General features: G+C 32.7%; 1 protein-coding gene and 2 non-coding genes across 3 annotated transcripts; 1 reads left to right on the top strand and 2 right to left on the bottom strand.

Moving 5' to 3' along the window:
- Positions 1-4,896: 4,896 nt before the first annotated feature.
- On the bottom strand, positions 4,897-4,968 carry Trnaq-cug (transfer RNA glutamine (anticodon CUG)). The gene has a single exon. It is a non-coding gene; the product is annotated as a tRNA-Gln (tRNA).
- Positions 4,969-4,971: 3 nt separating this feature from the next.
- On the bottom strand, positions 4,972-5,043 carry Trnae-uuc (transfer RNA glutamic acid (anticodon UUC)). Its single transcript has one exon. It is a non-coding gene; the product is annotated as a tRNA-Glu (tRNA).
- A 250-nt stretch (positions 5,044-5,293) lies between these two features.
- On the top strand, positions 5,294-23,425 carry LOC129233521 (uncharacterized). Its single transcript, XM_054867536.1, has 6 exons — positions 5,294-5,380; positions 5,806-5,842; positions 5,922-6,000; positions 12,384-12,509; positions 13,423-13,913; positions 23,399-23,425. Exons 1-6 carry the CDS (start codon positions 5,356-5,358, stop codon positions 23,400-23,402), a joined length of 762 nt encoding a protein of 253 aa, XP_054723511.1. The 5' UTR covers positions 5,294-5,355; the 3' UTR covers positions 23,403-23,425.
- The last annotated feature ends 25 nt before the right edge of the window (positions 23,426-23,450 follow it).

The raw sequence follows: 23,450 nt of genomic DNA, 5'->3' as shown, positions 1-23,450 counted from the left end.
AAAATTGAGAGGTTTGATGATGAGCAAATCAAATCAATCAAATTGATGAGATTTTTTTTTTTCCTATTGTTCCCTCCACCCCCTAAAAAAACTATTTTCTAGTTGTGCCACTGTTGTGTGTTGTGATGCATGTACGCGTGTGCTTATATCGTCACAATATTGTTAAGAGTTCGTGACACAACTTCAAACTTTCTTGAAATGACGACACAGTTCTTGAGAAAACACAGGAGATTTATTTACAGCTATGTACGGGAAGCGTAGTTACAACTGCTAAATCAGTCATCAGCAATTAAGCAAATATCAATTAACACCGTAAACTCAACGGTTACACGTATTTACATCCAAATACGCAAAAACACAACGCAAAATGCCTCACAATAAACAGAGCTAATCAGGGTTGCAGGACGTCCCGGATTTCAAGGGACAGTCCCGTATTTTGAAAAATTGTCCCGCGTCCCGGGAAACTTCCATACGGGACGGCTAAAGTCCCGTATTCTAGCGGATAACAATACTTTACAGAACGAGACATTATTTTAAGGAAAAAATAAAGTAAAACAAAAAATGTGAAATAATGAGCAATAAGAAAATCATGTGGGCAGCAAAAATACCCCCCCCCCCTTTTTATCAACTAGAATCCTGTCCCGTATTTACTATTCTTAAATCTGGCAACCCTGGAGCTAATACACACTCTCAGCGCAACCGCACTCAGTCGAGACTGACTTTGTATCATGCGGCCCGGCTATTTATAGACATCGAAAGAGAGCTTCTCAGATATTCCAGAAAATCCTACACCGTTCTACCACTTTCTTATTTCTTTCCATTCACAAATTTTATCATTCAGAAATGAGGGGATCGTATACTTCAGCCGAATGTACGGGGGTTGTATATTCATTACAAGAAACTATTTACAGGTTACGTTACTACAATAATTTTAGATGAAAGATAATTTAATAAACGCCAAATTTAGCTAAATTACGACAAACTAATCACAAAAATAATTACTATTTACAGAATTTGTAACAATATTATTTTTTTTATTCAAAAAATGTCTTTCCATTGTTACACAAAAATTATTACTTGTTTTAAATTACTGCTCATGTAAGTAGTTTTAAAGAAAATGTGACAAGTTTTCAATAATTTGAAGGAAAAAAAAGAGTTCACCCCCCCCCCCTTTTTGCATAAAAATTCTAAATCTCGCTCATGAGCGCCGGCAGATTCATATGCAGAAGGGTATACCCGCATGTAAATCGCTAAGAACTTTTTTACTTTGTTTTTTAATTAATTTATTTTTCGTTCTTTTAAATTTAGCTTATCTATTTTTACTTTATTTATTTTAAAGTGAATACTGAGATGTATTTTCATCTTTGTTAAAGTTAATTAATTTATAATTTTTACATATCTCTCTAGTCACAATATTTTTGCACTTTTGTAATTTGGTCTTGTTTAAAATAAAATAAATTTTACCCATTAAAAATTATTAGTTATTAAGAGATTTAAAAAATTTTATATAACATTACTATTAAACATATTAAAATAATATTGCTTTTTAAAATCTATTTATTTTATTTATTTATTTATTTATTTATTTATTTTTTGAAAAGCCAGGAGGTGAAAGTGCCTCCCTTGCAGCCCCTTACCGGTGTTGCAAAGGAAGCACTTTCACCCCAGCGCCGAAAGCGTACTGGACATAAATGTGAGATTAATAATGTTCGTGATGTATTTTGAAGCTTTTCCCTATCTGATTATTTAAATTTTATTTTTGAAATTCAGGGTGAGAAAGTTCACCATCCTGTCGGCAATCATGGACATAAACATGAAAATAACATCTTTCGTGATTTACTTTTAGTTTTATTAATTTAACACAAAAAATAATTCCAAAAAGTTTAAATATTAAAAAAATATTTATTATTATTTTTCAAAAACCAGGGGGGGGGGGAACGCACCCATTACCTGGCCCCCTCACTTTTTCAAGGCACGAGCCGTCACTGTGAATGTTCTACAAAATAATGCTAATGACGAATCTCGTGGTGTCGCCAACTTACAAGTGCGTGAGCGGCTCGTACAGAGGAGATGGGGGGGGGGGGATGCCCCCTGACTTCCTAAAGTAAAGGGGTCTTTCTCCTTCCTCAAAAAATTATTTTTTTTACTGGGTGGATTGGTTTATTTCCCGGAAAAAGAACTAAAAATTCCAATTGAATGGATATTTCTCATGATTTCATATTTCATAAGAATGGAACTTTGAATTGGAAGGGGGAGATCCACGGTGGTCGTATTATACATTTTTTGGAGGCCATTTATTCAGCAAAAATTAAAATCTGAAAAAAAAAAAATCAGTTTCATGGGCGTCGCCTTCCAACCTCCACCACGCTTCTTTTGACTCCCTACTTTTTGGGTTCACACTAAAAAAATTCAGAAACATTTATTTTCATAACAAAAAACTTTTCTGCGTATACAGATTCCTCCCGTCAGCAGCAGTTTTCTGCTTATATCAAAAATTTTATCCGTTTAGCCAGAAAGTAAGAAGTGGAATTGTTGGCGCATGCGCAGTTCACACAGCAATTGCATTACCGCATCAAATGCAAAGTGAAACCCGAACCCGAATGCACGCTATGAAAACGAAGAATCTTAGTAGTGTTACGTTGCATGGCTTGTGTAATTTACTTCTTGTCTTTTCATGTCTCAACCAAATGGGTTATTTTTATTGGCAGAATTTTCTTCTGTTGTAAGAATGACTTCACAGTGTCATTATAATGCAAAAATAATAAAAAAACCACGTATGATAATTTTAATCATGAATTTATTCGAAAATATTTCAGTATACAATGACTTTTGTGGCGTATTTTTACTATGTCTTATCGTGTTTTGACAAATTTCAAAAATAAAATTTGGCAATATTTTGAAAAAAAAAAAAAAAAAAAAAAACTGGGTTTAATTCAGAATGGTATAGGAATGGTGTGAAAAAAAAATTAGACTTCATATTTGCATTCAGTTTGTGTTATTTAGGTTTTACTACAAAATTTCAAGGTGTACGAACACTTTTGGGAGCCACTGTATGACGAAATATTTATGAAATTTAAGCGTATTTTTGTCCCGCACGTGACGGAGGAATGGCCCTTTGTTGTTCAGACGAACCTTTCTAAAGCGATTTGTCAGACATCCATTTTTTAAATTTTTATGTTTTGCTCGAATTTGTAAGTTGAAATCTGATTTTTTTTTTTTTTTTTTTTTGTAAGAAAAATAAGTGTTTCAATATTGTAAAATTACTTTCTTTGTGTATTTCCTGAAAATTGTGGAATGCAGCTAGCACCATTACTATTTTTTAGTAGGCCCATAACTAAGAGAGTGTAACCGTAACAATCCTAACTAGTATTATTCCGATTTATGTCAATAAACGTTTAAATCATTGTTAAAAATTAATGAAAATGTTTTGCTGTTTAAGTGCAATTTATAAGTTCTAACACCGTGAGAGTTAGTTTTTTCCATAAACTAAAATTGCAACATCACAGTTCGAATGCCAATCCAAATTTTAAAAACAAGACCTTAACCAGGGCCTGATTACTGCACAGGCCGACTAGGCCTAGGCTTGGGGCCCCATCTTCCTACGGGGCCCCAAATTACTTAAAGAATTATGCATAGCATTGCAACTTTTCGAAAAATACACGTATTTTTAAAATAATAATAAAAAATTATGACTTATTAATTGAAAAACAAAATTCCTTAACGAGGAATTTTTATTCATTTTGCCAGTAAACAATTTATTTTGTTAAAATTATGAGGGACCCCAAAGGGGATTCATAAATGCACATGATAAATGATTTATAGAGTTATGTGATAGACAAAGAGGCCCCCAATCCCCAAAAGTGCATTCCGACGAGCCCTAAATCTGTAAATCAACCACTGCATAATTTGCAGGGAGCCTCAAAATTAACGTGGGCCTAGGGCCTCACTTTTAGTTAGTCGGGCCCTGCCCTTAACCACAACTAGAGTCGCTAGTTATATAGATAGGCCGATGCATCAGCTTAAGTTTAGCCATTATGGATCGGATTTTTCATTGTTACGCTGCTAGAGTTACCACAGCAAAGTTTCGGATTTCGCCAAATTTGCTGAAAATAAAATTTTATTTAAGAAACAATTCACGTGTGTGTGTGCTGCTAATAATTGCTCACAGTGAACAATCACGAAACACGATAACTCGCCAGAAAAGACAGCCACTCAAACAGGCGCTCCGATCCAAAATGGCTAATCTAAAGCTGATGCGTCGGCTCGTATATATATAGGGGACTTAACCACAACTAGAGTATTATTTTTTAATGATTTCTATGCATGCACGTTTCATTTATTTATTTTTTTATCATTATTATTTTTCATCATTCGGCACAATTCCGAATTTTAAAAAAATGAGGGTTTACCTTTTTTTTAAAAAAAAAATTTGACTATTTTCGCCTTCCCAAAAATTTAGTTTCGTGGCGCCCTAGCTTCTGTTACTACTCTTTTTTTTTTTTTTTGCCAACTTTTGTAACAATCGATACCAAGTATATCATATAGTTTTTAAGAACACATTTGACTAATAGATGGCGACACCACGTTGAGCTTAGAACGTTTCTTAAGTGAGTTTCACATCAATCAAAATCTTTTTGCCAAACTTGCTATAAAATTTGCCTGATTTTTTCTTTTGCGTGTGGCCTTCGTCCGTGATTTGAAGGTTTTTTTTTTGAACGAAACTGCAAATTTGTGCTAAAAATCTTATCGATCATTTAAAAAAAATTAAGACAAGGTAAATGAAAAATACTCGAATAATGTCGAGTGTTGCTATCGTTGGGGAGATAGATTGGAATTTCATTTCGTCGCTCTGTGAACTGTGATAGAGAAAAAAAAAAAAATCTCTTTTCAAAAATTAGGTTCCACCGAGATTTGAACTCGGATCGCTGGATTCAGAGTCCAGAGTGCTAACCATTACACCATGGAACCATCTTCCCATGCCGGGAATCGAACCCGGGCCGCCTGGGTGAAAGCCAGGAATCCTAACCACTAGACCACATGGGAGTTATATACTAGGAACAAGTACAGAAACAAATTCTAAGAAATAATTTTATTGCATTCTTTCCACGTTTTTAAAATTTGTTATTGTAAAACTGTACATTATTTCTTTTATTGGATTGAATCAAAAAAAAAAAAAAATCATTTAGAATCTGAGTTCTGAAGAGCAGGAAGAATTTAAAGATATTCGATGAGTTTTATGCTTTGTTGTTTGTTCTTGTTCGTAAGTTGTAAGTTTCAGATTCAGTCCAAAGGAAAGATTTTCTCTGAGAAGAGATTTAACGAATGTGCTGATGTCAGTGTTAATTTTCCTTTCAAATGTTGTCATTACGACAAATGATTAGTAAGTATTTTACCAGATTTATGCAAGTTTTTAAAAGTTCGAAACGAAAAGCGAATTTGTACGTTTTTAACTTTTAAACCCACACACGAACCGAAGACCTCTGATGTTCATAATGCACTTCACCTGCTTCTTTTATAAAATGAAAATATATACCTATTTTTACATGTATTTCTGCATTAACCCTGGCTATAGGGCGGTAACTTACTGAATATACCTGTTTTTGCTCTGAGCTGGGAAAATATTTCATATAAATTTTTTTCAATTTCGCATTAAGAGGCTTATTTTTTAAATATAACAGAATACTTTAAGTATAATGCACGTGTTTTGTAAACATTTGATTTGCACTGGATGTATCAGTTTGATTCAAATTATTAATTTAAACTGAAAATGAGAAATTAGTTGTAATGATACTTTATTTTGTGTAGGCTCTATAATTTCATCAAATTTTGGCGAAAATAAAAGGTAAGTTATTAAAAAAAATTCTGTTTTTTAACTGAAGCATTGTTAAAATATGTATTTCAAAATCTTTCTTTTTCTTCAGCTACAAAATAGTTGTGGATGGCAAAGACAATTACTTCTGCCAGTGTCCTTTGCTGCTTCTTCAGAAAGTTCATTTAAAAGTTTGTTTAGTATTCTTATGCAATTTTAAGTTTTACAGTATGTATTATTTACGATTTCATGTGTTTGTTATTAATTATATTAATGTAATGGATGTTAATAATCTACTCAAATCTGTGTGTGTGTCTGTGTGTGTAACTCACATGAATTATTTTTTTGTGAAATCGATATTGGTAATGATAAGGGAATCACCAAAATTATGTGCTCAATATTCACTTCCACTTACACAACTTTATTTGTATGTCAGATTAAATTAAGGGGCACAGATACATTTGACCCAAAATCAAGACACCTATAAAACAATGCATTTGAATGTATTTGCAGGGTGTTGATCCAGGATTATATAATTTTTAAGTCGGCCTTTTGTGAAAAAATGAATTTTTTTAACTTTTTTATTTTATAAAAAAAAGTACTATACTTTTTTCTTTCATATATTTTTGTGAAAAAATCGGAGCTGCGGAATCAAAGGAAAAATAACCGGGAGTTTTCGGGCTTTCGACTCCGTCTGACCTTTTCCCCCCAAAAATCAATCCGACTCTTACTCTGCTAGCACTGGCAGTGTTGCTGATTTTGCAAGAAAATGACAAACTCCGACTCTTGAAATTTTAAACCTTCAACTCTCGACTCCGACTTCTTTGTTCTGAAATGAATTTGATTCCAACCCCCACAATCCTGAAAAAAATATCTTATAGCATGTTTAGCTGTCACAAATTTTATTTGAAATCCCCTGGCCCTAAAACTTTACTGGGAATGAATTAAGGCAGTTTTTGTTAATTGCTTAGTTGGCAAAAACAAATATAGCTTACAGAACAAAAATATACTGCGATGAAATGCATTAGCATTTCCTTTGTCTCAAAGGGGTCAAAATGTCACCTCCCATAATTCTAGGTATAACCAACGGATTGGGGCTCAAAAAAAAAAAACTTTTTTTTCTTTAAATCTATATAGTATCACACAGCACAATGATTTAGGAAAAGTCAAGACAGGATTAAGAATTAAGTAAAAATATAGAAGAGCAGTTAGCAAAAAAAGTTTGCTTGGGGTCAAAATAACCTCTTCCGTTATTCTAGTGTTAAATGTTACTTTACATTTTTATACAAAGGGGTCTGTTTTGCATCTGTTGTTGGTGTAGCATTTTTAACATTTTCGATTGCATATTATTAAGCTTTGTCAAAAGGCCAGGTAAAATTTATTTTCATTTATTTCTTAAGTTAAAAATGTTTAAACAAAATTGTGTGATGTTTTAAGTTTGAGTTTTCAAATGCCATAGAGTTAAATACTAAACCATTAGTGTTGTTTTATTTTTGTTACAATTCTATTAAAGTAAAACTGATAAAAATGACCGAGAAGAATTTTTTGATTTTATTTCTTTTTATTCTGATGCAGGGGTGGGGTTTGAGGATTAAAACCCCTCCCAGAATTCGCACATATACATTTTTTCGTTTATTTTAACAATTTTTTAAAAAATTTTATTAGTTTGTTTAAATATTGGTTTGTATTTTTTTTTATGGTGTCAATCAGAGCATTTTCTGCCATAGGTTAAGAAACATGTTTAAGATGGCACCTACATCAAATATTTAGGAAAGGATTTCAATGATCTTCTTTCCAACAAAGTTATTATGACTTGCCTTCTAAGTGACTAAAAAAAAATGCCTTCAAAATGCTTCTGATATAATTCTTCCTGATTCTAAAATAAAACAAACAGACACCGTCTGTCTTATATATATAGATGACGCTCTGAATCAAAGTATGACCACCATGTTCTCCCTACAGGTCCCACTATTAGGAAATGCTCCCTCCCCCATTTTTGTCAGTTTCATAGCCATTACTTTTATTTGTAGTGGAAGGGAGCATTGTAGTAGGCATTTACAGTTTTCTAATGGGCTAGAGAGGTGCAAAGTTCAAGCTGAGACTTATTGGGTTATTCCCTTTGAAATATAATCGTTAAAACCAATCTTTTTTTTACTAGGGTTTTGTTTTAAATTTTTTCACTTATTTTTTGGCTTTAAACCAGAGTATAGAACTTAATCCTATAAGACACATGTCCAAAAAAAAATGGAAGCATCGCATTTTGCATGGTCAGAGTCGCATCCCAGATTTTATTAAAGAACCTTCCATTATTCACATTATTCAACTTACATTCCCTGACATAATTATGATTAAAAATGATCTTAAATATGTGAAGCTCCCTTCCTTTCTAAATAAGAGTAATGGCTTTCGAAAAGTGAAAAAAGGGGGAAATGGGGGGGGGGATAACAGTGGTCATATTTGGATTCAAGGGTCACTTTACCTAAGAATCAGCAAGAATTATGTCAGAAGTATTTTGAAGGTATTTTTTTGCCGCACAGTGTAATAAATGCATGAAGTTCAATTGAATTTTAAAAAACAGTTATGCATACAATTGTGTTTCTAGTTATGCAGTTATTGCATAAGTAGGCTTGCCAGATTTCTGAAATGCTGAACCCGGACCCCCCCCCCCCTTCAGCACTGTGAATGTTCAAAAGTGCACTCAGCAATGGCTGATTTATAGGGTGTTTTATTGAGCAGTTCATTCTCAATGCTATTACTAATAAATGCTGAAACGACAAAAGCAGATAAACTTTTTACATGTTAATACTTACAAGTTCTTTTAGTGAGAACAAGCAATTTGAAGGACGAATAAAAAATTGAACAATATTTACATACTTTTTTATTGGCTAAGACTTTTTTTTAAATTCTTTTTTAGTTTTATTCTTCTTGCAAAAATCCTTACTAGCTAGTCCGATATTAATTTTACACATCAATGTTCAAATGCAAAAGTAATTCTCCTAAATATTCCTTTCCAGTTAATTATTTTTAGACTTTTTTGGTCATCTATAATTAAATTAATCTTTTACCGGGATGCGGAGTAAACCGGCCGGGACACCGTAATTTTGTCTGAAAACCGGGACTGTCCTGATCCATGGCCCCACTTAATTCTTATAGGCCATGGAAATCGCTGAAACCCATGGCAACAAAGAGGGCACCCCTGTTTCCATTACTTTGCCATTGATTGGTGGATGCAGTGTTCCCAGTGGCGCCTCTTGCGGTCAGAATGGGCGACGTCCAATCAAAAATGTAAACAAACTTTGAAACATTGATTATGGTTGGTGGATGCATGAGCTGCATTGAAATGTTGACGCTGATTGGTGGATGCATGAGCTGCATCGGTTCAACACAGAAAAGTCGAAAATTGTCAAGGCCCATAAGCGTATTTAGTGGGGCCGTGACTGATCAAAACATGACGTCTGGTAAGCCTATGTATAAAAAAGTTAATTGGTGTCAGAGCAAGGGTAGATCCTTCTTCTGATTGTGAGAGGAGGGAGCGTCATTTCTGTGAACTATTTTTGGACATAAATAGGGGTCTAGGGCATATTTTCTGAAATATAAGCATGCAAGTTGATCTAAAACACAGCTTTAGATTATTTTTGGTCACTTAAAGAGGGGATCATGACCCTTATGCTGGTCCTTCGGATCTGTGCCTGTGTCAGAGTATATAGGCTTGAAAGCTTCATATCTTTCCATTGGCCCCAAATTTGTTTTAAAAAATAAATATAATTTCTTTATGCTTGTAAAATTTCAAAACAATGTAGTTCCATTGAATACTTGGTATTGATAAACTACATATGATTGTGAAATGCAGATAAATTTACGTTGAATGACTGAAGCATGAATCCAAGTGGTGGGTCATTAGGGAGGTCTTGACCAACGAGACCAAAGAGAGCTTAAAAGTGGATTTTTTGGACTTCAATTGCAAGAAATTGCCATGTCAGTGCACCAGACCGTTCATTTGTGCGTGAATATTATTACACTTTTGACTATCCCTCCCCCTCCCGAACCCCCCTCTCTAATTTGTGTGCTCATATTTCAGTAATGAACACCAACAAAACCTTAAGGCTATATATGCCCTTGCATTAAATATTTGGTATTGATAAAGTACAGATGGTATTTGGTTGTAAGTTTGAGAGTTTCTACCAGCCTGGAAAATAAGGATATCCTTGAAAAGCCTGGAGCGTTTTTGGGGCTTGGGGAAAAGTCAGAGATAAGTTGGAAAAATGTGCATTTATTTGATGTAAGTCTGAAAAATTTTCCTAAGTATAGAAACATGTCATTTTTTTGAAAAGATTGATTTCTGATTAGGAAAGGTCTTCCTCTTGAATTTGTTAAGACTTCCCAAATGTTTCTAAAAGAAATTGGATCCCACCGGAAAAAATTCTTAGTATTTCTTAAGTTTCAATTTCAAAGGTTCAAGGTATCATTGCATTGCACCCCGAAGACCCCCCCCCCTTCCACCTACCGCGTTTGCAGTTTACCAGTTTTAGATGCCCTAGATGACTCAGGCAAATGGGGCTACAGGGTCAGTTCAACCCCGACCCGACCCCATAGGCAAAGGCGCGCTTTTGCCGACAGTCCAAAATTTAGAACATGGCTCAAGGTATCAGTAATGGCTTGTGAGTCATTGAAATGGAGATTCAAAAAACATTTCAAGAATCAAATATACAAGATATGGGTGCCCATATGCAAAATTTAAAGGGGGGCTCAGATATTTTCCCCGTGGTTTAGCAGGATATTTTCCCCATGTAAACCGATTTCAGTACAGATTAGAGTTATTAAAATTTGACGTTTTTAATAACTTATTCATTAATGGCTGGAGAAGAATTGTTGTTACATTTTTGCAAAGAAAAAAGTACTAAAAGCAAGGAAGGTCTCATTTCTGCCCCCACCCCCGTAGAAACAACCATGGACATTACCCAAACTGCTGAAAAAAATTTTAAAAGAAAAGAAAATATTTTATTTATTTATTCTTGAGGTTTACAAGTCAATAATATTTTTGTTGAAATTAAGTGAGAAAGATTTTTGTTGAATTAAGCTTTATCATGCTTTTATCAATTGAGAAAATGGTTTGAACTCATAGTCTGTCAATGCTTTGCTCATAGGATTTTAATGACTTTTTACAAATGATGAGAATTAAAACTGATAAAAGAGGTAGTATCTACGTATCAAGTGAATTTGTTTACCATGCAGTAAGCTAGTTCTGTTAACACGCACTCGTAGAGACAAAATTTAGTGGAGAGCCAAATAAATCAAAGAAGTTTGATAAATAACAAAATATGGCAGTCTTTCATTATCAGTAGCAGAAAAATTTTTTGCTATTGGAATATTATGCAATGAAGTTTTACTCGTTTTGCCTCTCTTACACTTTTGAAACCATAACCTGTTTTCAAGCAGCGTTCCACATGGCACATACCCCACAAGGTCAAAAGCTTTTAGAAACGAACAATACTTTAGCTATGCATTGGCGTGTTGAAAAAGCAGAAGAGGAAATTAACAGAAATTTATCTGGTAGCGTATTTATTTTATTTCATTTTTCATATAAATTTATTTCTTCATTTTCTTTGGTGTCCTACATGCCCATGTGCTAGTATAGAGGAGCCACCACTGCAAGCTGTTATAGTTTGGCTACCTAAATTTATTAATTTTTTATTTAGTTGTATCTATGCATGAATATAGTTAATCATATTATTTGTGTCACAAACTCAAAACATCTTAGACATGATGTTTTGTTACAGGAGACACAAACATTAACATGATAAATTTCCTTCTTTTTTGCCTGAAAGTATCGCAAAAAAGACTCATGCTTATCTGATATTATAAAAATGTATTTTATATCACATATTTTAAAATTCTTATTAATCATCAGGGATGGTTCTTATTCCAAAATTCAGAGAACTTTGGTGTCTAAAAATGTTGAAAGACCAGGTTTCTTTTTAGGAAGCTCAACAGATTCTTTTTTCAAATCTCTTAAGAGACATGAATTTGACGAGAAAATTTTCTTCTGCTCAGAATCCTCTCTGAATTATTCAATTGTTCTGAAATACATTAAATCTCATGTTTTTAGAAATTAATATTTGCATTAAATCCTTCATATCAGTAAATTTCTAAAATAGTCTATAAATAAAAGTAAGAAATAACTACGTCAAATAGCACAAATTGCAGATTACTGCAGACAGGTGTTTCGGCATTACAAGAAACGCCTTTTTCAATGCAAAAAAAAATGAGCTTATAGATGAGAAGACATCGACTTTTCATCCATAAGCTCATTTCTTTTGCATTGAAAACGGTGTTCCTTGTAACGCCGAAACACCTCTCTGCAGTAATCTACAATTTTTCGCTTTTTGACGTTGTTAATTCTTAACTTACTTTTTAGCACAAAGGTATTTATTTATCTTATTTTTCTTAGTCTGTAAATATTTCATCTTATTTCTTAATGTTGCATGCATTTGAAACTTGGATCACATAACCAAGAACCTTCATTCAAGTCACAAATCTTCAAAAGTCTTTATTGAAGAAACTTTTCTTTTCACAGGATCCTTTGACATGTTTAATAGAAGAAACCTTGTTTGCCCATCATGAGCAATTTGGATGTTCAACAACATCTTTGTTAACTATGTGCTATTTGTGGGATGACATATTTCATAAATTAATGGAAGAGGTGATTATTTAAAAACTTTGAATTCTATATTTTATTTCTTTTTATTTACTAATTTGAGATTTTTTTGTTTTGAGTCTCTGGCGCAGTTTTTAAGGAATGATGTATTTTAGTACTAGTTTATCAAAGAAGTGATGATTTGTTATAGAACTTTGAAGTTCTGTGTTTTAGTGTTTTTTCAATAACTGACTTGAGATTATTTTGTATCTCTGGCGTATTAAGATTTTTCAATATGCCCTGAAGTCAGACCTGTCACTTGGACAATCAGATGAAGATGGTCAATTCCCCCCCCCCCCCACACGATTTTAGAAACATAATATGTTATTTCATTTTTGTATGTTATGTTGTTTTACCCTTTTAATAATGTGTAAATACAATCCTATTTCCACTTGAACCTAGAAATTTTTGAAATGATTTACCTGCCTAAGGCCCAGCTAGTCTGTCGTAGTCAATTTAAGCCTGTAATCATAATCTACATTTGTAAGTACATCTACTATCGTAGTTCCCCTCCTTTGAACTCTTTCCAATTTCTTGAATATCTTCATTTTGTTTAATTAAAATCCTGAGTTGCAAAAAAGAAAAACCTCATTGAAAAAAAGAACTTTCTTTTTTTATTGCATGAAAAGAAATTAACTTATGATTTAAAGTATTAAAGTCAGGTTTTCATTGTTTGAGTGTAAAAGTATAAATAAAGACTTAAAATATAAGGTAAATTTCGCTTTGGAAATCGGAATGACTTTGGAAATCAGTGTAATGTATAATATTAGAGACAACCTGCATGTAAGGTTTTATTATAGTTATCATTTCTTTTCTGTATTATATTTTTTTCATGTGATTACACAAAAAAAGCAATGATTTTGTATTTCATGGGTTTTATTTGAAATGTAAAGTCTTATTTCTTTTTATTTAATTTCAGGGATGTGAAGTGAAAGATATTATTAAGTATGCTCAAGTATTTTTGGAGAATGTAATTTCACAGATTTCAGAGATTACTTTCAAAGTCGACCAAGTACTTTTTCCAAAGACAAAAACCCTTGGAAATGATATTTGTGGGAAGGCATTAAAGAAACCAAGTATGCTCCATCAAAGTAGTTGGCATAATTTATACAAAGTAATGCCTGAAAAAGCTAAGAATTTATCGGCAAAATCAAGCATTGGTTTAAAATATAGCAGCCGTCATTTTTCACCTTTCCTGGCATCTGAAATAGAAACGAATGTGAATGAGGAAATTCCAGGAATGGATAAAAATATTTTTCAAAGTTGTCCTGATAGTGAAGAACATTTGTCAAAAGAAACAACTGATCGTCTGTATGCTGTAGTCTGTAAACTTAGTCGAGGTAATGAAGAATATGCAAAGTTAGCTCACAAGATATGGGTTCAGCAAATTTTGACTACTAAGTCCTTAAAGTAAGATTTTTATTTCATTTTATTAGTTATTACTATGCTTAGTGTTTTACTTTTATTTAATCAACTTTTGTGCATATTGAATTGATCCCAACCGTCACAAAATTAGTTTTAATATCAAATTATTTGCACTAACAGACCTGCCAACCCTTCTTCATTTTTCAGAAGCTTTCCGCATCTTAACCAGGCCTGTCATTTGGGGGGGGTGGGGGGTCAATTGCTCCCCCCTCCCTGACTTTGAGAAATTAATGTATTTATGTGGAAGTAAGCATAGTTTTTGTCATTTTCTGCCAAAATTTACATTTGATATGCACTTTTTGCTTTGACCACTTTTTCGGCAAAACAATATTGAAAATGCAGTAAGGAAATGTCAACTTAAACACCAAACGGAAACATCAGAATGATGCCATTAATGGTGACGTTGACCAAACCTTTGTTACGAAAAAATGTTCCTAATGCATATTTAATGATACACATAAACATAAGCTTTTGTTTTGTATATTATGTGCTTCCAATTTTTACTTGCATTAGTTATAAGTGTGTAAAATGTGCTAAATGGTAAAATTACTATTATCCTTTTACACATTTTAAATCGCTTGAATACAGACTAGGGAAAAAAGAAAGGTGGGATTTCCCAGTCTGAACAAAATTTTCGGTGGGATTTTAAAAATTGAACTGAGAAGGGAAGTTTTCCCTTTGCAGTTTAGTTTATCATTTGAAAATTTTAGATAAATATTTATTTTCACAAAATATTTGCATCTTATGTATTACACAATTTATTTCTTGAGCATAGCACCAAAAGAGAATGTTTCATTTGTTTGCTAAAACAAAAGTGCATCATATTATTTTGTCGATATCGACAAATGATTTGTTTAAAGCAAAATTATTGTTAAAATATTTTTCAATGTCTCTTACACAGGCAAGTCTTTTTTTTTTTTTTTTTGGATCTATTATTTGCTAAATGGTATGCTCTGATGCACTACTCTCAATTATTCTAAAAAATGTGTCAATGCCTCAAAGGCGATATAGTGAAGGAAAGTGTTTCAGTGTAGCTCAGCTCGAAATGGATTTAAATATGTTTTATTTGATGAAACTGGGAGTGGAAGATAAATTCAAAGTTCTGAAAGTTTTTAAGACTTTAGTAAACCAAAAACAAAATTAATAATAGTAATAATGATGAGTAAATAAATAAATAAAGCTATTCTCTATCTTTTTTATGGAATCTTTGTGGTTAAATTCTCAGGTTCTTCTGTTTGTTGATAATAATAAGATGGTTAAAACGATCAAAAGCCATTCCATTTATATTGGCTGTCTTCCAAAAATAAATAAGAAAAATAGAAAATCCCAGATAATAAATTTTGCAATCTTTTTTACTTATATCTGCATGGTGAGCAACAGGAACAGTGTGCAAAAGGATTTTTATTGAGTGGGATTTTTGCAAAAGTTGAGGGAATCTCGCAGTCCTGTGCTTTAGTGTGAACTCTGCTTGGACCATGGTTTTTTTAAATATAAAACTTTTTTTTGAACTTAACTTGTTATCATCGCTTCAGAACAACCGTCTATCCCCAGAAACCTATGACACCTATTTCCAGAAACAACAATAAGATATCCTACCGTTGTTCTGAGGCGATGATATATTGTTCCCACTAGATTATGGTGGGGGGGGGGATGTTTGTATAAATGTTAAAACTGTTTATAAGGATAACTTGTGTACAAAAAAAAAAAAAAGATTCCAATAGTATCCCTATAGACAAGTTTTACTGTGTCAACAAATAAATTTGCTAATTTTATTCTTCATCCTGTTCTTAAAAAAGAATCTTGCTAGTGTATATTAGTTTTAAATATTTTTTTACCAATTCAAGTTCTCCATTGTTAATTTTTGTTTCAATGATGTATATTGGAAAAAAAAATGTTTCTGTATCTTTCATATTTTATAGATTTAATACTGAAAGCATAATTATTTGTCCAATAACCACATCTTCTGCATATTCTTCTGTTATCCAAGGCTTGCTTATAAAATCAAATTTTAGGAATTTTGAAGGCCAAGACTTCAAAATAAATGAATCCTGCAGAGCATTGGTAATTTGATTGTGCTTATCACTCACTTTGCACTGATCGTAAAAAAAATTATCATGCAACTTAACTTTATTCAACTTTGAAATAAACACGACACTTTTTTGTCATTGCTTTACTTTTATTTAGTTGATATGAATTTTCACTCTGTGAATCTATTGTCACTCACATTAGTTGCAAATGAGCAGGCAATAAAGGCTGTAAAAACTTTATCTCTTATAGTAAATAATGACTTTCTTATTTTAAAAAAAATTAGTTAATGTGTAATCATCTTTTGTGTGAAACAATTCTTCCTTTCTATTTCTATTTAACCATTTGCAAGACAGTAATTTAGTTTTATTGTTTTATAAATTGTTCTTTAATGTGTAGAAAATATGCTATAATTTAACTTGAATTAACAATTTCATTACAGTAGAGAACTTGTTATAATGCATACCTCAAGATTAATCATATTAATTATCTTGGAATGGAATTTAACATTCACCTTATGTTAAATTCCATTCCAGCTCTCTTGACTATTAATATTGCTTTTAAATTGTTAAACTTTGAGTGCTGCACTAAAGATGGGTGTAGTGCATACAGTAGATTCCCCCCCCCCCCTTTCTTCAATAAATATTATGATTCGGCATGTACAATGTGTGCGGCGCATACTCTCAAAAATGCAGTAAATGAAAAACTCAGAAAATTGTTTTGTCTTGCATTGGTGTGATGGAAATGGTAAAAATGTGTTAAATTAAAATTGAGGTTTGATGTGAAAATAAAACTGCTATATGAAGGGCTACAGGAAAGTGATCATAGTCCAATTTTTTTTGTTTTTTTTTTTTTTTTTTTGAGAAAATCAGATTCCTATGAGAGCTGTTGGATTATTACAAATAGTGTTCAGCTCTAATATCATTCTGGCGAAGAAGATTATAGTCACTGAGTTATAACAAGGAAAAGATTGACGTCAACATGCAAGAATGAATCCCCTTCAAAGTTTAAAAATATAATGCTAGAAATTGTGTTGAGGACTGTGATCATTTTTCCCTGTGGCCCTTCATCTTAATATATAAAAATGGAGTTTGGTAAATTTGTTCCCTAAGATCTCAGAAACTACCCGGCAGATTTGGCTGAAACTTTCACCGTTTGTTCTTTTTGGTACTGGGGAGGTTTGTCGACCAGTTCGAAAAAGATCCGATTGTTAGTTCCTTTTTTATTCCAATATGTCCAAATTTTCGCATAAATGCCCCAATATGACGGTGAAAAAATACGTGCACATATTAAAATTATGTGTCCATCGAAAGCGCTTATTTTTCTGCTGAAGATGGCATCTGTTAGAAAGTTCTAAGCTGTATGAAAAACGAGATATGAGCTTTTTTTTGTTCCATGTTCGAAGGCTCTCCTCAACCTAATTCATTATTTAGTGTATCATCTCAACTCTCAGTTGATAGCTAGAATTTTTGCGTTTCGTGTGACTGTTCGAGACTTTTCTCAAGTCAAATCTTAAAGTAACGTTTTTTCACAAAATTGGCTGATAATAAATGGATTTGGCTGATTATCTTCCATTTAAATGGAACTTTAATGAAATTATTGTTATATTTTTATTATTTGTGCGATCAGACTCATGATCCAATCTACCAGTAGAAATCTCGCCAAACTCTTTGCAAAGATTTCAGTAGCTTATGCGAATACATTTGTGCAATTTTTTCAACTGCGGCTGTTAACAAACAAAATATCGCCATTAAAGGCATCTTTAAAACTTTTTTCAAGATGTAAAATAATCCACCATAAACTAAATTACGCAAATCCATTAAAGAGCACAAAAACATCCATAAATTTTTCTTTTTGCACATTTTCAAACAATCGCCAAATTTTACTACTCATTTTGGAAACATTTTGGATGAAAATGTTTAGCTCCATGTTATGGTGACTAGAAGTATCTCAGGATTTGACGACAATATCTTTTTGACGAAAATTAGTAACAGACCGTTTTACAATTTTTGTTAGCCGGCCGAAGACATGGATTTTAGCTGTATTAATGAAGATTTTTACTATTAATTTTAATGTAATGGAGATTTTTAGATGAGCCGTTATCGTTATTTCAGAATGGTTGATGCTGATGTTGATTTTGAGGGACTGACGTCGATATTCTAAGATGACGTTTCGAGAATTCATTGAAAAAGGAATTTTTTGAAGCTATTATGCTAATTCTGTTGGGGCTAAAAAGGGTGTCTTCCCAGTTTAGCCGACATTTCGTCCCCCCCCCCCCACCCGTTTTCTTATTTAATCATACCTTTTGATACATTAAAATATTAAAGGCAGGAGGAAGTTTGAAATGTCGGCAAAACTGGGGATAAACCAAAACCAAAAACAGAATGTTGATGTTATTTTGAAAATTTTTCTTATTCCGAAGGGAGGGGGGGGGATGACTACTTTCCTTATTCAGATACATATTTTTAGAGGGACTGTTAACGAAATTTTAAAACTGAAACCCTCATTCTAACTCAAATCTGAACGTTTTTTTACACTTCATAAGTATTCAGGTTTTGAACGTTTTATGTGTTTAAAAGTATAGTAGCTTAGTCTTATTTAAAAATACTTGACACCCGTATTGTTTTTCATAATATGCAGCAATATTGAAAATTATTTTAATGCCGCCTGGATTGGTATAAATTCAACGCTGAATGGGACACTCAAATTGATATCAACCTTGCCAAAAATGTAATTATTTTCTTGCACGTTCTGTTGTTGATATTTTCAAAATTTATGGAACTCGCTTCTTCGTAATAGCTTATGCGAATACATTTGTGCAATTTTTTTCAACTGTCGCTGTTTTTGAAGCCAATGTTTCTCAGCTTTCACCATGTAAACAAAATATCGCCATAAAAAGAATCTTTAAAACTTTTTTCAAGATGTAAAATAATCCACCATAAACTAAATTATGCAAATCCATTAAAGAGCACAAAAACTTCCATAAATTTTTCTTTTTTGCACATTTTCAAACAATCGCCAAATTTTACTACTCATTTTGGAAACATTTTGGATGAAAATGTTTAGCTCCATGTTATGGTGACTAGAAGTATCTCAAGATTTGGCGACAATATCTTTTTGACGAAAATTAGTAACAGACCGTTTTACAATTTTTGTTAGCCGGCCGAAGACATGGATTTCAGCTGTATTAATGAAGATTTTTACTATTAATTTTAATGTAATGGAATGATAATCTTAATATATAAAAATCAATGTCCTGAGATAACATATATATATACATATATATATACATATATATATCAACGCACAGCCAAAACCACTGAAGCTTCAGACTTGAAATTTGGCAAGCATGTCCGCATGATTACGAAAGTAACCACTAAGAAAGGATTTTTCGAAATCTCAATTAGTTCGGGAGAAATTAATTAAAACCCATTAATTTCTGCGAAATTAAAATCTGTCATTGAAGTTCAAATCCCTTATTTTCGAAGGCTTTCCTCCATTCAAATCAGTATTCAATACTTCATCTCAACTTTTGATCGATAGCGAACTATAAATTTGATATTGTTTTTGTTTCTCACATGATTCTTCGAGGCTTTTCTTAAGTCAAATAATTCGCAAATAACTTTCAGTATTACAGATCGGACCCTTTTTTTCTTACTCTGTGTAAATTTTGTTGGCAAGCTGTTTTGCTATTCAATTTTTGGTTTTTAAATAACATTATTTGTTTCTTGCAAATGTAATTAGAAAGGTTTAATTTGTTATTTTGTTTGATTTTATTATAAAACTTACTTTTTTAAAAACTCATTGAGGATGGAGCACATCAATGTGAACGGAACTATTCTTCCTCATCATGTCGTTAATATTACAGGTGATAGTGCATGTCTTTTCCGATCTCTTTCGTTTTTATTGTATAATAGTGAAGCTATGTTTAATGAAATTCGTGCTACCATAGTTAATTACGTTTATAATCATTGGGATCAATTTTCTATTATGTCATGTGATAAACACGGTAATAATTATGAAAGCTCCGAAGATTACTTAGTGGATATGTCGCAGGTTCATGTTTTTGGTGGATTCTGTGAATTATTCGCTGCTGGAGACATTTTTCAGTTCTTATTTGAAGTTTATTTTGAAGGCAAATTTTATGCAAAATTTGGAAATGACACTTTTCCGGTGAGAAGACTGAAATTTAGTGGTGATCTTTCGAATGGACACTTTGATGTTTACATACCGGTAAATGAAGCCAGTATAGTCTCTGAAAGTAACACAGAATCACTCCATAATACCACTGATTTTGAAAACACTAAGGAAAAAAGGAAAAAAAGATGAGCCAGATTTTCGAATGCTACACGTAAAAAGCAGTTGAAAACTGCAGTCAAAAAATATCAACAAAGTCACCCAGAAACTTTAGCTGCTGCTGTGAAGAAATATCAAACAAGTCACCCAGAAGCTTTAGCTGCTGCTGTCAAGAAATATCAAACAAGTCACCCAGAAGCTTTAGCTGCTGCTGTCAAGAAATATCAAACAACTCACCCAGAAGCTGTAGCTGCTGCTGTCAAGAAATATCAAACAAGCCTCCCAGAAGCTGTAGCTGCTGCTGTCAAGAAATATCAAACAAGCCACCCAGAAGCTTTATCTGCTGCTGTCAAGAAATATCAAACAAGTCACCCAGAAGCTTTAGCTGCTGCTGTCAAGAAATATCAAACAAGTCACCCAGAAGCTTTAGCTGCATCAGTCAAAAAATATAAAAAAAATCACCCAGAAGCTCAGAGATCTGCTCAAAAAAATTATGAGAAACAAAATCCTGGTTTACGAACTGAACGCCGTTTACGTCCATGGAACACGAAAACCTACTCAGGTTTTGCATATGATTGTAATATAGAATATGAAAATGATATTGGTACTATCTTAATATATAAAAATCAATGTCCTGAGATAATATATATATATATATATATATATATATATATATAGATAGATAGATAGATATATATATATATATATATATCAACGCACAGCCGAAACCGCTGAAGCGTTAGACTTGAAATTTGGCAGGCATGTCCGCATGATTACGAAAGTAACCACTAAGAAAGGATTTTTCGAAATCTCAATTAGTTCGGGAGAAATTAATTAAAACCCCTTAATTTCTGCGAAATTAAAACCTGTCATTGAAATTCAAATCCCTTATTTTCGAAGGCTTTCCTCCATTCAAATCATTATTCAGTACTTCATCTCAACTTTTGGTCGATAGCGAACTATAAATTTGATATTGTTTTTGTTTCTCACGTGATTCTTCGAGGCTTTTCTCAAGTCAAATCATAATGTTTCTGTCTTTTGCTTACATTTTTTCAAAACTAGAAACGAAGTTTTTAAGAACATCCTTTTGAAGTTAGAAGAGTGCAATTTCCTGTTAAAGTTTGCTTTGCAATAACCATTAATAAGTCACAAAGACAGACATTAAAAGTAGCAGGGATCAATTTAAGAGAAGACATTTTTTCACACGGCCAATGTTATGTAGCTTGCTCCAAAGTCAGTTCATCAAGCAGCTTAATAATTTTAGTACCAGAAAAAAAAAAAACTAAAAATGTTGTATGCAAAGAAGTTCTTGCTTAAACATAGGTATAACAATAAAATGTGGATGGCCTGTGTTTGCAAAGATAATCGATACTTTAAAAGGATCGTTAATAACAGTGAAAGATCGGTTAAGGACAAGGGCATATATATAAGGAGTCCCGGGGCCCCGGGATCCTCCCCAAAATTAGGAAAAATTATAGGTAACTAGAGGACCCGACAGACGTTGTTCTGTTCAAACTTTGTAAATTGAAAAGTAAAAAAATTTCAATAAACAATCAAGTGTTTGAACCGTTTTGTTGAAAAAAATAAGTAAAAAGAAAAGGTTTTAAGCTGCTTGGTGTCACAATGCGTATATTAATTACAACTTGATTTATCTAATGCCCACTGAGCAGTTGTTTTATTAACTATTTTTTCTCCCGTACTTGATGGTTTGTTCTTTCAGTCATACTCAAAGGATAAAAAGCATCCTCAGATATAAGTGTAAAAAACTAACTACCCATCTAGAACAAACGGGAAATCCCGTTGCAACATCCACCATATGAAAAAGAATAAAACAATGAAAAAGATATCGTTTAAAAAAATGATCAAGGTAAAAACAGTTCTCTGAATAAGCGAAAATCAATCATCCCTCCTCCCCCCCCCCTCCCGATGTATAATAAACGCATTCTTCATCTAAAATGACTAAAACTCTTTAAAAACGAAAAGCAATTCTTTGCAATTGGAAATAATTCGCCAAATAAACAAAACATACAATAAATTACATTAACAGTAGCTTTGAAATGTAAACAAATGATCACACAACTCTACTGTTTACAGTCAAAGTCGCCAAGCCACCACGTTACTGTAATTCAGCCGATCAGTGAGCGAAGCCAACTCCGACCGGTTAGAGCTTCGATCTTTTGAACAAAAACTTTTTAAACTTCATATATTGCCTCATTTGTTCTTTCCACAAAGATAAAGATCTCCCACTGCACTGATCTTTCGTGTACAGAACTACCCTGTTGTAATTTATCTGGACGAAAATAAAATTTATTTCGTCTTTAAATTCCATCTTCTTCTCCTTTAATAATGTACTGATTAGTTACATAATCCTTAACGTATTCTTGACGTTGATGCCAAAACTCAGATGGATTTCAGCCGAGAAACAAATGTTGCTAAGTACGGACGGTACTTTCTGATCATTTGGTTAGGAAAATCTAAAGCACCGATCCGGTCACATGGTTCAACTACGACGACAGAACACACGTTTTGCGTGAACCTTCCAGTACTTTACTTTAAAATATATCACGGGACCTGAAATCGTTGCTTTTAAGAAATGGGAGGCTTCATTCTCTCTCTACGTTTTATCTATTCTCAATTGTCATATCACAGTAGGAAATTTCATTACAAAAAGCAGAACTGGCTTTCTTATTGTCCTTTGGCAACAGGTTAAATATTTATTTCAGTTCTCGCTCAACAATAGGTTAAAATAAATATTAATCATCTGGGAGGTATAACCTTCCAATGTTTAAATTAATTAATTAACAAAAGCGTTTCCGATTCGATCCATCGCGCTTCGAAACCATGCTTGCACACAAAAAATTTGATCAAAATTGGTCCAGCCGTTTAAAAGCCTTATGGTGACAAACGTCCGCACAGAAGATTTTTTATATATTAAGATAAGTAATTATTATTACAGGGGATTTTCGAAACTATAGGTGCACCAAGCACTGTTAATCCCAGCTAATTTCATTACCCGAGCAATGCCGGGTACGGGAATGCTAGTATATTATAAATTTGATTTTATACATATTGTGTTTTGAACCAAATTTCAATGACAATAACTACATTGTATTTTTTTTTTATTTTAATTTTTTGACTTTCATTTGTAGGTAATAAAAGGGAGTATTACATTTGAGTATGTTCATCTAGGTTTTAACCCTA

This window comes from Uloborus diversus, unplaced genomic scaffold (assembly GCF_026930045.1).
Source record: "Uloborus diversus isolate 005 unplaced genomic scaffold, Udiv.v.3.1 scaffold_499, whole genome shotgun sequence".
NCBI lineage: Eukaryota > Metazoa > Arthropoda > Arachnida > Araneae > Uloboridae > Uloborus > Uloborus diversus.
Note: the sequence above shows the minus strand (reverse complement) of the source record. Positions and strands in the feature narration are given on the sequence as shown.

Excerpts from the sequence above, each read along its gene's own strand:
- LOC129233521 (XM_054867536.1), top strand. The coding sequence starts at position 5,356 with ATGTTGTCATTACGACAAATGATTA. Across the intron at positions 5,381-5,805 it reads GTCATTACGACAAATGATTA|GCTCTATAATTTCATCAAAT; the intron begins GTAAGTATTTTA and ends TATTTTGTGTAG. Across the intron at positions 12,510-13,422 it reads TTCATAAATTAATGGAAGAG|GGATGTGAAGTGAAAGATAT; the intron begins GTGATTATTTAA and ends ATTTAATTTCAG.